Consider the following 16197-nt stretch of genomic DNA (forward strand, 5'->3'; position numbering starts at 1 on the left):
ATACTGCAGCAGTATAACAGGTATTGGCTTTCTAGGGTGTTCACAAACCTTAAACCGACTTGGAGCAGGCGGATACAAACATAACCAAGAGGTGCTTAACGCTATTATTAGTGGCGGTGAACTTGAAGATCTGTATCTCGAGACAGCACCTGATGAATCAGCCAAGATCGAAGATGCGAGCATTATTAATATTAATACAGAAGCAGTTCTAACGATTTCAAGAGGTTGCCCTTTATTGAAGGAACTATTCTTATCTAACTGTGAGGAGGTAGAGCTGGAAGGATATGAAGCTATAGGTATGAATTGCAAAGAATTGGAGAAGCTTTACGTGATGGGGTGCCAAAGGTTATGTGATACGGGGTTGCAAGCTATATGCGATGGATGTAACAAGCTTATCGAATTATACATAGATAGAGAAAAAAATAGCTGCAGCAGCTCTGCTCTTGAGCAATTCAATTTCATGGGGAAAAAACCTGAATTGATTTTATGGCCGTGTTCGTAGGTTTTCGAGTTGGTTTTAATTCAATCTTGTGCTGACACACTGCATAGTCTTTGGTACTGCTGAGAACTTTGTATACTATTTCCAGAGATTGATATTCCAGTGAATTTGCAATGCTTACTTTGTTAGTTGGCTATTTGGTCATGGGTTGGGCTATGTGCACAGTCACACTGCTTTATTTTTATTTAAAATTCAGGGTCCGCGAGTTATAACCCCAAAGGTGTCACTATTCATCCACAAAAAAACTCATCATAACAAAAGTAACACAAAAACCCCAAAAAAACAAAAATAACACAAATACCCCAAAAAATTTGATGAAACCAATTTTGAAATTTGGGGTTTTTGTACCGATTTTGTTTAAGATGGAGTTTTAATGGATCCCAACATTTGAACGTGATTTTTGTACCACAAGTCTGGTCACCTTGGGTATTTATAACTAGTTCTGTAAAATTTATGTAGTATACTAGATGACTGCTGCAGTAGTTAGGCCGACTAAAAATTTAAACTAATTTGAGTCGGCTTTATACTAATTTTCGTATTTCACCACCATCTAACTCGAGCCGGAGTTTTAATTTGAGCCGGCTTTATTTCAGACGTTGAAGTGTTTATAAAAAGAGTGAATTATTATTATGACTCTATATATTACTGATTTTACTCTCGTGACCCCAGGGTCATATAAATAAATATGTAAATTATTCTTAAGGCCCTACCTTAATATTAGAAGTTAGATTACCAAAATAACCTTCAATAAAATATTAAATTCCAGGATATGTATCGTTATATCCCCATTTCTTTCTCCGCCACTTACATAACTGCAAACAGTCTCGGAAAGGAAAAACACTCTCAGAAAGAAAAAAATTTAAATTTTTTTCTACTCTCGAAAAATTGTTAACTGAAATTGTTAAATTCTACTCTCAATAAATTGTTTACTGAAATCCATCATCAAAAAAGATTTTTTATCATCATAAAAATAAGAAAGAGAAAACCTAGAGAAAAGACGAATTATGAATATGATCCAGAAGAACATCAAACATGGAAGCAATTACAGAGAGGTATTTTAGTTGTTAAACATTTACTTGTTTATGTTACTTGTACTTGATAATTAAAGTTGAATTTTTATTCTGAAGGAGCATTGAAATCTGGGGGAAACTTAACAAAGGGAAAAGAAATTAAATTGTAGAAGATAGTAAATCAGATGAAGAGTAAACTAATCAGATGATGAACAAACTAATTGAAGAAGAAAGTCAAAATGAATTAGATGAAGAAAGTGAAAGAGATGTTGAATCTTCTGAAAGAGGTATATGTTTTAGTTGATATTTGTATCTTATTTTTTGTATGATGAATTTCTGTGCGAAATTTGGATCTTCGGAATTGGTTTCATGTTTGATATGTTTACATTTATATGTACGAAATGAATGATCTTCTAATACAATTTGATACAAATGAATACCCGCAACGAGAAAATGAGTTTATCACCCAATCGCAAGCGCAGACAAGGGTTTGGTAAGATCCCTGCTACTTCAAAAACATTACAAGAACAAGGGGTAAAAGATAATCATGTCCGTCCATGTAAAATCAGTAGAATGTCCTTATCTTCTGTTCCAAGCCTCCCTGGTGACTGTCTGGATCTTATATTTAAGTGCCTAAAAACTAGAGATGATCGCAATTCTTTTGGGTTAACTTGTCATCAATGGCTTCATATTCGGGACAACAATCAGGAATCCTTATGGTGTAAATCCAGAAATTATGAGCCAGCTGATTCAAAAATTAGTTCAGAAAGCGCTGCAATAATTATTTGTAATCTGTTGATTCGATTCCAAAACCTCCAACGTTTGTCTCTAAAAGGGTGCCCGGGGATATCAGAGGTTGTTACATCAAAGTCACAGTCCTTCGGCTCCAAAGTTCGAACTCTGGACTTGCGTTTTTGCTCCGTGTATTCTGATATGCAATTGGCTTTAGTATTTTCATGGTTTCCTCGCTTGACACGCATTAATTTGCACTATTCTAATATTAATGACAATGGTTTGGCGGCCCTGGCCAAATGTTGTTCATCCTTAGAGACAGTTAACCTCTCGCAGTGTTGCTCGATTACTGATTCGGGACTAAGTTTCCTTTTACAAAACTGTCGAGAACTACGTTCACTTGGTATATCATGCTGCAGCAGTATAACAGGAGTTGGCTTTCTAGGGTGTTCACAAACCTTAACCCAACTTGGAGCAGGCGGATACAAACTTAATCAAGAGGTGATTAACGCTATTATTAGCGGCGGCGAACTTGAATATCTATATCTCGAGACAGCACCTGATGAATCAGCCGAGTTCAAGGAGAGATGCATTATTAATACCGAAGCAGTTTTAACGATTTCAAAAGGTTGCCCTTTATTGAAGCATTTGTTCCTATCAAATTGTGAGGAGGTAGAGCTAGAAGGATGGAAAGCTATAGGTATGAATTGCAAAGAGTTGGAGCAGCTTTACGTGATGGGGTGCCAAAAGTTATGTGATATAGGGTTGCAAGCTATATGTGATCGGTGTAACAAGCTTATTGAATTTTACATAGATGGAGAAAAAAATAGTTGTGGCAGCTCTATTCTTGAGCATTTCGATGGCAAAAAACCTGAATTGATTTTATGGTCGTAGTTTGTTTTCGAGTTTTTTTTTTTAGAAAAGAAAAGTACCTCAATATATTGATAGTTGTTGTTCAGTAGTTCCCAAAGAGGAATTACGAACATACATTACATTTTCATTCCATAATTGAATGTTCAGATAGCTCAATAAGGCCCTTAGGCTAAAGTCCACCCATTTGTGGTTGATTTCATATTTTTTGCAAAAAGAAGATAGATTTGCTGCCCATAGTACATCATTTCTTATAACCAAAGTAAAATTCTGGGCTAAAAAGTTAATGTCAAAGTTTTTTGTATTTCCAAAATCTTCACTGATTAGATAACGCTGTCGACGAGCTTTTGCTACATTCCCACCAGCATCACCAAAGTTGGTTCTGAGTCACTTTTGAAGGAGATTCTGCGGCCACTCCAACATGTTGCCCATTGGAAAGCAGCTCCAGCTTTTTCAAGTTCTTCTATGTCTGTACTGTCAATAAAGAAGCCTCTTGCTTCTCTGACTGTACCTGTATGATCAGACAATGTTAGACCAATTCCTGCTCTCATTGTAGTGTCTGCCCTGGTCATGACAATGTCTAATTGTAATGCCATGTTCATAATAGTATCAACAACAGGGTATTTAGTAATATGAAGGACAGAATCATTCTTTGAATTATAGTATAGAGCTTCCATTATGTTGTGGCCTGTATTATTAACTGTGTTGTAGCTGTTTATAAATTTAATGATGTTATTGGGAGTTACAACACTATTCTGAGACTTCCTTTTAAACACTACATCACACCTAACTTTCCAAATAGAACACGTGATGATACTGCGAAGGACATGCCACTCTATATCATATTCTCCCCTATTTGGGTTTTCAAAACAGGGGAGTTTGCTGTGCTAACACTCTATGCCATGTTAGTTTTCGAGTTAGCTTCAGTTCAATTGCTATATGTGCAAAAGTTGGAAGTTTGCTGTGCTAACACACACTGCAAACTCAATTCCATGTTAGTCTTTAATCAAATGTCGTTTTTTATTTTTCTCCCTTCATATTAAAAGTCTTTTGCACCAATTTTAAATATGGTACTGCTGAGAACTTTGTATATTATTTCCAGAGAATAGTTTACGGAGATTGCAGAAAGTTTAAGTAGAATAATTCAATACTTTTGCAATGTAAAGTGTAAACAAAATCTGCTTGTTTACATAGGCATAAAGTAACCTGCTAGAACAAAATTAAGAAGTTTCCTAAAAAAAAAATAGAATACTTAGGCAAAGAAGGAAACTGTAAGGAGAAGTATGTAAAATAGGAAACAGATCGACAATAAGCTTTAAACATGCTCGACAAGTTGGAAATATTTTGGCTTCAACAAGAAGGTGCACATAGTAATGAGGTCTTACGCATATGCAAATTAAAAGATGCGATAACAATCCAAAAAATTACATCCTTTTCTCAAACAACTATAGATGCATAATTCTTTTTTATCTTAAATTTTGATGTAACAAAATCTATAATTTTCTGATTATGTCTATTATATTAATATATGGAGTTTATTGCTATTTATAACTGGCCCAAATTGGGACCATAATTTTTTTATTAATATATAGAGTTTACTAATACTAGATTTGTGCCCGGTGCCCTTCAATTTTGCGTGCGCGGGTCTTTATCCCGTCCCATGGCGATGCATTTTAATTTGGTATGCGCGGGGCTTCGCCCCGTACCATGACGCTGCATTTTTATGGTGCTGAGAAAAGATAAGAAATATGTTATTAAAAAATATTTAATATATCAAAATTCTAAGGGGTAACTCCATGAATGGTACTATGAAAGCAAGGTGACTGAAGAATCGGCTGCTAGTTCCGGGAGAAGAACACCCTGCCAGAGATCTTGTTAGCAAATTTGGTTTTTGGTTATTATATGTTGCCTACTTTTGTGGAGGTACAATTGGGTTGGTTTACAGTAATAATCTTGGCCAAGTTTCACTGTCCTTTGCCCTTGGGTTTGTTTCCAAAACTACTGAGCCCATTATGCTTTAGCCGGCATGCACCTTCTGCGGTCGGTTTCTCTCTGCTGCCCCTAACTGCTTGCTCGAGAAGCTGCATTTTGCAAGGACGGGGTAGTTGGCAATTACATTATTACCTACTCCAACTGCATTCGTTTTACCCTCTGCATCTAGTAATGAGAGGGCACTGGAAGCTGCTATTGCCCTGATTGGGTTGAGTTCCTTATTCATTTTTGCTGCTGCAGTATCTGCTACTTCAGAGTTGTTTGGACCCAGCGATATGGGTGTCAACCATAATATACAGGTCACAAACATCCCTGTAGGTTTTCTTGCATATATTACTTGCAACAATGGTATATGATGATAATGTTATAGTATCGGGATTGACTCTAATGGAAGTAGTTGGTGGATTATTAATCCGCAAGGGAAGAGAATTTATTTGCAGACATTCATTCGGTGGGGTGTTATATCATTGTTTGGGTTGTCACCTAGTAGCCTTTTTTCTTGTGCACAAAATCCTTTTATGGTCGTTTCAAAAAAAAAAAGGATTCTGACAACTGGGGAGTGCTTATCAAAACCTTCACTTCCCATAACTTTTCTGAATTATAGTTGTTGTAGGTATTCTCGGAGTTTGCACATGGTACATATTAATTGTCCTAAAACTGAATCGAATTAGAGTTTTTTTGGCCGCCTGAAAAATGCAACTTTTTTCTTCCAATCCCTAAGGAGTTTATATATATGTTGGATACTTTTACAATCTTATGTTTTTATCTACTCATAAGAAAAAGAATTCCTAAGTACTTGCTATCCAGACAATAAGATTACCTTTAATCATAAGATGGTGAGATCTTATTGCTAAAAACGTATTGTAAAAGTTAGTGTGTTCGTTTAGGTCGCCATCCAGACTAATTGTTGCTGAGACAATGGCTATTATTTATAGCACTGGAACGGGCTTGTGCGGCAAAAGAATGTAATGCTAATCTCGGGTTCTAAGATATTTCAAAAAAAACATCTCGGGTTCTAAGAGTGTTCTACAAAGTTTCTGTGGGCTGTCAAAGCTACGTGGATTAGTTCTTTAGTTTTGTCTTGCTACAAGTTCCCATTGAAAGTCTTTCTTTGCGAAGATGAATCATGATTAATTCCCCCTCCTGAAAGGTTTTGAAACGCTTATGCTTATCTGCAGCTTCCTTCTATTTTGCATTAGATTCCTCAAGTTTTGACTTTACTTCCCGATAAAGATGAGAAGCTTTGTCTATCAAAGTATCAGCTCTAACATTTGAACTTTGGAATTTAGGAAGTACTACCACGTAAAAAATATGATTGGAAACCTTCTAATAAGCAATCTGAAATGGAGTTTTACCAGTAGATAGATTTACTAAAGTGTCGCAATAATGTATCACATTGCTCTAATCAGATTTCCCAAAGAATGGTTAACTACTTCAGTTTGACCATTAGTTTGTGGCTGGAAAATAGTGCTGAGCTGCAATGTAGCTCCCAAACGCATCCATTATGTCTTCCAAAATAACTCAAGAACTTGGTATGTCTATCAGAAGTAATAGATTTAGGAATGTCGTGGACGAACCACCTCTTTGAAGAATAAAGATGCAACATTATAAGTATCAGAAGACTTTTTACTCGCAATGTAATCTTTTTCCAAAACCACTTTCGAGTATCTATTAACCACTACCATCACATAATCATTCCCTCTAGTTATACGAGGTAATCCTAGTATAAAATCCATACTAATATCAACCCAAGGAGCTTGAGCTACTGGCAAATGAGAATATAATCTGATACTTTTAATTGTACCCTTAGACTGTTGACAAACCATACACTTCATGAATTTTTTTTTGGACGCCATGCTTCGGATAGAGACAATAATATCTTTCTTCAACAAATGCAAATTGTTTTATCTCAACCAAAATGTCCACCAAGTCCACTTCCATGTAATTCATGCAATAGATGAAGACGTAAAGAACCAGAGAACTTCGTCTGCGGATTTTCTTTCTTTCTCTCGGGAGTCACAGCATAGGAGGGTTCATGATGGATGCAAATATAATTTCCTTTAAAAAGAAAACCATCTTGAATGAGAAAATTAATCATCAACTCCATGATCTAATGAATTGCATTGTTCCCTAAATGACTTAAAATCCAAATCATCGTCATAAATATCTTTGATGTAATCAAAAGTAAAGCTTTCAGTGCGAACAGTCACAAGAAGATGATTTCTTCTACTTAGAGCATCCGCAACTTAATTTAATTTTTCAGTTTTGTGTTTGACAGAAAAAAGTGTACTTATTAACTGTTTATAACCAATGATCATGTATACGATTAATCTTTGAAGAATTGTTTAGAAATTACAATGCGTGGTTATCAGTAATGATGACAACATCGCGATGCACCAAATAAGTATTCCATTGTTTAAGTGATTTCAATAGAGCCATTAATTCTAATTTATATGTGGATCATTTACTCTGTGTATCAGAATTCTTCTCGCTATGGTAAGCAACTGGATGTGCCTCTTGTGATAAAACTGCTCAAATTCCAATCATAGAAGCATCGCAGTCAACTTGAAAGGTTGTAGAAAAGTTAGGCGTAAAAATTATAGGAGTTGAACATAACTTCTCTTTAAGAGTATTAAAAAACTTATCAGCTTATTCTGTCCAGATAAACTTGTCTTTCTTCAAACAATCTGTAAGACGTGCAACAATGGTGTTGAAATATATCACAAACGCCTATCCAAAGAAGCCAAACCATGAAAACTTCTCACCTCTTTAATGAAAATAGGAACATGCAAATACATTATACAACTTTTACTTTAGAAGGATCCACATGAATACTCTTATAAGATATCACATATCGTAAGAAGTAAGTTCAGTTCATAGGGAGGTGCATTTCTTAAGATTCACAAAGTAAAGAATTATCATGCAACACCTAAAACACCTTTGAGAGATTACTAAGATGTTGTTTTTTTACTACTATTGGTGGAGTTAAATATCGCACAGGTTAATAATTACGCGAAGTGAAGAATACAACATACACGAAGAGCATCGCACAGAGCAAATTGAGATGACACATCAGATGATGTCAGCAAAGTCACGGGAAAAGTGTGAGGAGTTATGCGAAGATGTAAGATATGCGAAGATGAGCGATTGTATATGAGCGAACATGTCACACAGAGATCCCGAACATAAAGGGATTCTTAGCTGTCATCCACTATGTAAAATCCTATATAAAGGAGAGAGTCGTTTTCTTGTGGAGGATTCTAGGACAAGTCTTATAAGAGAGATTAAAAGAGAGAGAAAGTAAATTTAGGTTACAAGAAGTGTTGTTGTAGATTTCCATTCATCTTATAAGCAATTTGAATATTCAATCAATAAAATAATTGTTCATGATGATTACATAGGGAGATAACAAGATTAAGTGGAGTGTAGTGTAGTTGTAAGAAATCTTACAACTACATTTTTGGCGCTAGAAACAGCTCTGAATGAGAAATCCTGGTAATAGATCTGAAATTCAAAGAGAAATTAAGGAAGAATCATAAAAGATTAATGAAGACAACAAGAATCATACAGTTCAAGAAAGAGGCGGAAGTATACAATGTAATAACATAACCAAGGTATCAATTTCTGAGGCAGATTTCCAAGCGACAGTAACTGAGAAAATTCATAAAATAAATTATGAAGGAAAGAAGATTGAAACGATGGAGGCAGAATTACTATTACAAGATTGGGAAAAGGTGAAGATATCCTTTGCGGAAGATGAAATCCCAGAAGAAGACTTACAGCGAACAGATCCATTGGTAATCACGGTCACAGTCGAGCGAGAAAACATTATTGCACCACAGAGGACATTTGAAGGATGGGCGATTGATAAGACATTGATAGATACAGGAAGTGCAGTTGATATATTATTTTATCGCACATTTAAAGCAATGGGATACGAAGATGAAGAAATGATACCCGCACAATATAATATTCATGGATTCAATAGAGCAATTACAAAGCCAAAATGAGAAATCGTAATGCGAATATTACTGGGAGAGATTGAAACAAAAATAACATTGTGCGTGGTTGAAATTGAGTCACGATACAACATGATGTTGGGGCGACCATGGGTACATGGGCTAAAGGCCGTTTCGTCAACATTACATCAATGTATCAGATTTCCAATTCCAAGCGGTATAGGTGAAGTCAGAGGAGATATTAAGGCTGCGAATACTTGCAATCAAATAGATGTGCGAAATTATGAAGGACGAGCAAAGAAACGAAAGGACAGATGGAGAAAAGCGAAAGAACGAAGAAAAGAAGAGGAGTTTCGAATATACATGATAAGAGAAAAAGAAGGAAAAGGAATACCAGGTGCAGAACCGATTGAGGAAGGTGGACGAGTTAAAGAAATTAAGGAACCAACACCTATGGGCGAACCAAAGGCGAATTTTACCGCATCAGAACCAACAAAATAAATAAATATAGAAACTGAAAAATAACCAAAGATATTAAGAATCAGAACCAAAATGGATAAAGATGAAGAGGAAAAAACAATAAACATTCTGCGAGCATATAGTGATATCTTCGCATGGAGTATGGATGAAATGCCAGGAATAGATCTGTCTGTCGCATGTCATAGATTAGACATTAAGAAGAATGTAAAACCATTCAAGTAAAGAATAAGGAAAATTGCAACTGATTATCATCCTAAAATCGAAGAAGAATTACAAAATATGCTGGATGCAGGAATTATAAGGGAAGAAAAATATCCAGAACGGATAGCAAATATGGTAGTGGTACCTAAAAAGAACAACGAAATTAGGATCTGTATAGATTTTACAGATCTAAATAAAGTGTGCCCTAAAGACAGCTTCCCTCTACCCTACATACCCCAAATGGTGGAGTCTGCATCAGGGAATGATAGAGTCACGATGTTAGATGGGTACAAAGGCTATAATCAGATTCCATTAGCAGAAGAATATCAAGAACACACTGCTTTCTTCGCACCCAGAGGTTTATATTGTTACACGAAAATGTCGTTTGTATTGAAGAATGCCGGTGCGACGTATCAAAGAATGGTACAGAAATTATTTGAAAAATGGATCCATAAAACACTGGAAGTTTATGTAGACGTTATGCTGATTAAAAGCAAAGAGGCAAAAGATCATGTTGATGATGTACGAGAAATATTTGAGCACATGCGAACATTCAATATTAAGGTAAATCCAGAAAAATGTATAATTGGCGTATCATCAGGAAAATTCCTAGGCTATATTATATCTAAAGAGGGAATACAAGTTGATCCGGAAAAACTCCAAGCGATCAGAGATATGCCACCACCTGCAAGAGTCAAGGATGTTCAAAAATTGAATGGATTGATAGCATCGTTGGGAAGATTTATTGCGAGATCTTCGGACAAATGTAAACACTTTTTCAATATATTAAAAAAGGGAACCAAATTTTAATGGACAATGGAATGTGATAAAGCATTGCAAAGCATAAAATATTATTTGGTGAAGCTATCCATTATGCAAAAGGCGAAACAAGGAGAAGAACTATTATTGTACTTAGCATCAACATCTCATGCATTAAGTGCAGTATTATTACGATCGGAGGAAGGTATGGAGAAACCAATATATTATATAAGCAAAACCTATAACTGCGCAGAGAAAAATTATTCAAAAATCGAAAAAATGATTCTCGCACTGGTATATGCATCATTCAAGCTTCGCATTTATTTTCAATCCCACAAAATTAAAGTGTTAACAAGAGTACCAATTTAAAATGCAATGAATAATGCGAAGAGGTCGGGAAGAATAGAAAGGTGGAATGCACAGCTAGGAATTATGAGATCGGTTATGAAATTTTATCTTCGCCAAAGTCTCAAGTTATCGCAGAGTTTCTCGCAGAATTTCCAATAGAAGAAGATGAATATGTAGAAGAAATGATGGACGTGGATGACGAACATGGAAATCCTAATGATTTATTAACTGAGCGAAACTCAAATAGATGGGAGATTTTGGTGGATGGATCCTCCAGTGGAGAAGGCAATGGGATTGGTATTCTATTCATTTCACCAACGAGGACGAAAATGGCTTATTCTTTCAGATTAGATTTCGCATCCACAAATAATGAAACTGAATATGAAGCGGTTGTTCATGCACTAAGATTAGCAATTGAAATGAAGATTAAGGATGCGCGAATAACTAGTGATTCTCAACTGGTAATTCGTCAGATAGAAGGCACATATAGTACTAATGAACCATTTTTGCAAAAATATAGGAGGTTGGTTATGGATTTAGTAATGCAAATTCCAAAAATAAGTTGGAGACACATAGGGAGAAAAGATAACATGCTTGCAGATTAATTGGCGTTTATACCATCAATATTAGTAGATCCAATTGCAAGGGATATAAAAATACAAACACTTTTGTTACCATCTATAGAAAAGAATGAAGAAGTGCAAACAGATGTGATCATAGACGATACACAAGAAGACAATGTGAGCGAAGAAAAGGATTGGAGAATTGAGATACATTCTTATCTAGAGAAGGGAGAATTGCCGAGGAAAAGATTAGAAGCACACAAATTAAAGAGCCGTGCGACAAATTATGAATTAAGGGATGGAGTTCTTTATAGGAGATCATTTCTTGGACCTTCACTCAGATGTCTTATGCGAACGGAGGGAATCAAAATTCTAAAGGCATTACAGTATGGCGATGCTAGCAACCATAGTGGAGGAAGATCACTGGGATATAGAGCAAAAATACAGGGCTATTACTGGCCATATATGCATGAAGATGCAAAACAAGTTTCGAGGAGATGTGAAGAATTTCAACGTCACGGAAAGAAGATACATGCACCTGGGGCTATGCTTAATACTTCAGTAAATGTGTGGCCCTTTGGGAAATGGGGAATAGATATTGTCGGGCCATTTATACCAGGGACGGGACAAAAAAGATTCTTAATTGTCGCAACTGATTATTTCACTAAATGGGCAGAAGTAAAAGAAGTTCAACATATTCGCGATAAAGACATATTTAAGTTCATTTTTGAAAATATCATATGTAGATTTGGTATTCCTGCACAATTGGTGTCTGATAATGGGAAGCAGTTTGAAGGCGAGAATATAAAAATGCTGCTCAATGCGTTCAAAATTCAAAGCGGCAAATCTACTCCTTTATATCCTCAAAGTAATGGACAGGTAGAATCTACGAACAAAACAATCACAAACAACCTGAAGAAAAAATTAGAAGGCACAATAAAGGATGGTGCGAACAAGTGCATAATGTAGCATGGGCTTACAGAACTACAAGGAGAGAAGCGACAGGAATGTCCCCATTTTGTCTGACATATGGAGTATAGAAGTGATCATCCCTACCACAAAGAGAGAAGCTTGGGAAAAGAATTTAAGTGCGGACTTAATTTTAAAAAAGTTGGATGATTTGGAGGAAGTACGAGAAGTCTCTTTGCAGCATATGAAAAATTATCAAAAAAGACTAGCTCGAGAATACAACAAGCGGGTTAAAATAAGAGAATTCCAACCAGGCGAATTAGTGCTACGCGAAATTCCAGTTTATCAAAGAGGAAAAGATGGAAAATTGGAGAAAAGCTGGGATGGACCTTATATAATAAAACGAATAGTTGGAGAGGGAGCCTATGAACTAATGGATCCTGAAGGATGAGATACAGGTCGTAAGTTGGATCGCCCTTGGAATAGACAGTTCTTGAAGAAATATTATCCATAGTTACTTGCAAATCAATTCACATGCACAAACAGTTGAAATTTTAAAAGTTCATATTTTTGAACAGAAATGTAGCGCGAATGTCTCGCTAAAAAGTTAATAAAAAAAGAAATAAGACCTATATAAAAGGCTACAACAAATGATATTTATTATCAGATTGTCTAGGAATCCAAATATGGCGTGCACCCTAGTTCGCTCATATGCAAGAGGCAAAATGGTAAGACCTAACGCACGTCATAATTGGAAAGACCTAGAAGGCATGACTCAAGGGAAGGATACACCGACCCCGGAACTTGAGTTGTGGATATTTGGGGTGAGAATTAAACGATAATGCCCATCCGAGAGAGATACCTTAAACTTTCAGTCTAAGATAACAATCTTAGATTGAGAAACTAAGGTGAGAAAGGCTCTCCTAAGGAGTGCAGAAACTCGATCAGGACGCCGAGGTACACGGTTGAGTCAAGAGTGCCCGGGGCGTCTGGAGCGTACCTTGCCACTCTTGACAAGTCCTGACTATGATGCACTCGTTCCAAAGATACCCCACCTAGGGTGCAGTCTTGCTACCATAAACCTTATCGGTAGTGTATGCGAGGCTGCGAAAATAACTGGTTATTGAAAAGCCGGATTGGAAGAGCCATAATCTTAACCCGATAGAGGTAAGTTTCCTTGAAGGGGCACCAGAGGGGAAGATAAGGACGACATCCTCCATTAGGGAGCTGAATTGTGTCAAAAGACGTAAATGTCGCAAGGCTTTCACTCATGGGAGTATTAAGACTTGTGACATTTACGCGAAATACATGAAGAGGATATAATACAAGCAAAAAAGATAAGACGATATCAATGGGTCAATGTGCTAAAATACAAATACCTCCTGCGATCTCGTCGCACGAAAAATGGGGCAAGATAAGACCTTTACATAGGAAGGAAACATCAGACCTCCCAAATAAATTAAATAAACTACTGATAAATTCGCACAATTGTTTCTTATAAGAAATATAATAAGAGGCAAGTATGGGAATTAAAATAACAATGTATTATCTTCCTTGCAACAAACAAGTCTAAAAAGAAAGGGGTGCGAAGGACCAAAAGACATCAAAATAAAGAAAGGAAATCAAGAATGATCAGACAGTAACATCAGACTTTAGCGCTGGACCCAGGATTTTCAATCTCAATACCGGCATCATTAGTAGATTTCTCTTCTTCTTGCTGAATTTCTTCATCACCTTGATCCTTTTCATCGTCGCTTAAAAATTCAAAATCGCTATCTGGTTCAGGATATTCTTCATCTGCACCCACATTGCATATGGGGAGTTTTACTGCTGGAAGAGAATTGCTTGAAAGAATCCCATCAATAACAGATTGAGCACTAGAGTGGCCTTTGCGAATAACATCTCTTTCAAGATTTCTAGCATTTATCTCTAGAAAATTCTTCTGAAATGCAAACCTTCTTCGTGCTCTGTTTCGAGACGCAGAAAGAGAAAGCTCAAGATTACCACGAGATCATTCCATATTAGCATACTCTTTGCGAACTTTGGATAATTCAGAATTCAATTGAGCGACAGCAGACTGGTGCGATTTTTCAGAATCTACAAAAAAATGATAAATAACCATAAGAAGAAATAAAAATTAACATTGTGCGAAAAATGCTGAGAAATCATCATGAGGAAGTCAACTCTAGCTGACTACCTTGGATGAATTTGGAAAAAGCAAGGGTATTGTCCTTCATACTTTCCATAGCCTTATCAAATCCATCACCGACTGAACCACTGAGACAAGAGCGAATTTTCTTTTCTTCAGAAGAAAGAGATTTGTTCTTTTTCTTAAGAACGTCATAAGAATTCTTCAGCTGACTATATTGTTCTTGAAATTGGTTCTTCTATACAGAAAGATTTATATTATTCTGAATTAATTTCTCATTTCGGGAACTCGGATCTTTAAGCGAAGTCTCGTACTGCTCCTTCTGTACGCGAAGAGTTCGCGCTTGGTTTTCATTTATTTCATGAAGGATTGAATACTGCTGTGAAAACATTGCTTCTTTCTTTGAGAAAGACAGTTTTTCCTTAGAAAGGGTATGGTTTTGTTCTGATAAGGTTTGATGAAGTAAGTCAACGTCGTGTGATAACTTAGAAAAATAAGATATTTGATCGCTAAGAAAATCGATTTTTTGAGTAAGATGGTCATTTTCTTGGGAAAGATGGTCAATCTGATCATGTGCATATGAATATTGATTATTTAATTGATTTAGTTGAGACTGCAACTTCGCGTTATTCGCTTGGGTATCTTCGGCAAGGAATTGAAATTCATATCTCTCATTCGTTCGCTTCTGGTTTAAATCTTAACAAATGCACGAAGAAATTTACAAAAATGAACGTATGTGATGAAGTAAAAAATATGATAAGTGACTCAAAGATAAAAATAAGTACCTCTGAGTTTTTGATTTTCGCTGCGAATATTTTCAGCCTCAAAATTTGAAATATGAAGTTCCCCTCTCAATCTTTGTATTTCCTTTTCCAAAGAAATATTTTTCTGCGAAAGTTCCAATTGAGGACAACTAGATTCAAAATGCTTTTCAGCCAGCATCATACGACGATGAGATTCCTAAAAATAAAATAAAATAAGGATTAGTACTTGGAAATGTCACTAAAGAAGATAAAAGTTAAGGTGCAAAGGATAATTACCAAAACATCTAGAGCGAGTGGAAACTCGGGTCAATTTGAGAAAGGACCTCATCTCGTGAAGTCTTGTCAACAGGAAATTCACGAAGAAGCTGACTTAAAGCAGAACATGAGCGAAGTTTGGAAGGATCATCGGTTAAAGATTGAGCAGAATTGATAACATCGGATAGAGTTTGAGTAGCCAATCTTACGCTATCCAAAGCCTTTTTATTCAAAGGTAAAGAATCCAGTAAGGAAAGAGAAGGAGGAGTCGTAGAAATTGTTGAAATGGTGGATTTATTTTGAGGAAGATTCAGATGAGAGCTAGAGCTAATGGGTGAAGGAAAAATTTGATTTGCATGCGATGGATTCGCAGAGGAAACAGGTGGAGTACTTTTCAGGATTTGGCTAAGAGAAAATTCCTTATTCGCAGGAGAATCTTTAAAAAGATCGTCATATGTAATATAAACATTCTCATCTATAGGAGGATTTGTTGGTGAAGGAGTAGAAGGAACATTCTTCTCAGAACCTTGGGGTGATATATGGGTAACAGAAACATCTTTCTCAGGAATTTGACTTATTGTCGGAGTCATAGGAGGATTAGCATGCGAAGGTTGAACTGTGGATACAGGAACAACGTCTATAGCGCTAAAATCTAAAATAGAAATATTTGAAGAGAGTGGTATGGTTTTGCGAGAATTTGTTTCTTA

General features: G+C 36.1%; 1 protein-coding gene across 1 annotated transcript; it reads left to right on the top strand.

Moving 5' to 3' along the window:
- The first annotated feature begins 1962 nt into the window (after positions 1 to 1962).
- Positions 1963 to 3135, top strand: LOC113359742 (F-box/LRR-repeat protein 12-like). The gene has a single exon (XM_026603328.1). The coding sequence runs from the start codon at positions 1963 to 1965 to the stop codon at positions 3133 to 3135; it is 1173 nt and encodes a 390-aa protein (XP_026459113.1).
- The last annotated feature ends 13062 nt before the right edge of the window (positions 3136 to 16197 follow it).

Source organism: Papaver somniferum, chromosome 1 (assembly GCF_003573695.1).
Source record: "Papaver somniferum cultivar HN1 chromosome 1, ASM357369v1, whole genome shotgun sequence".
Lineage (NCBI taxonomy): Eukaryota > Viridiplantae > Streptophyta > Magnoliopsida > Ranunculales > Papaveraceae > Papaver > Papaver somniferum.

What these genes read in the sequence shown, in the direction of transcription:
- LOC113359742 (XM_026603328.1), top strand. Translation starts at nt 1,963, where the DNA reads ATGAGTTTATCACCCAATCGCAAGCGCAGACAAGGGTTTGGTAAGATC.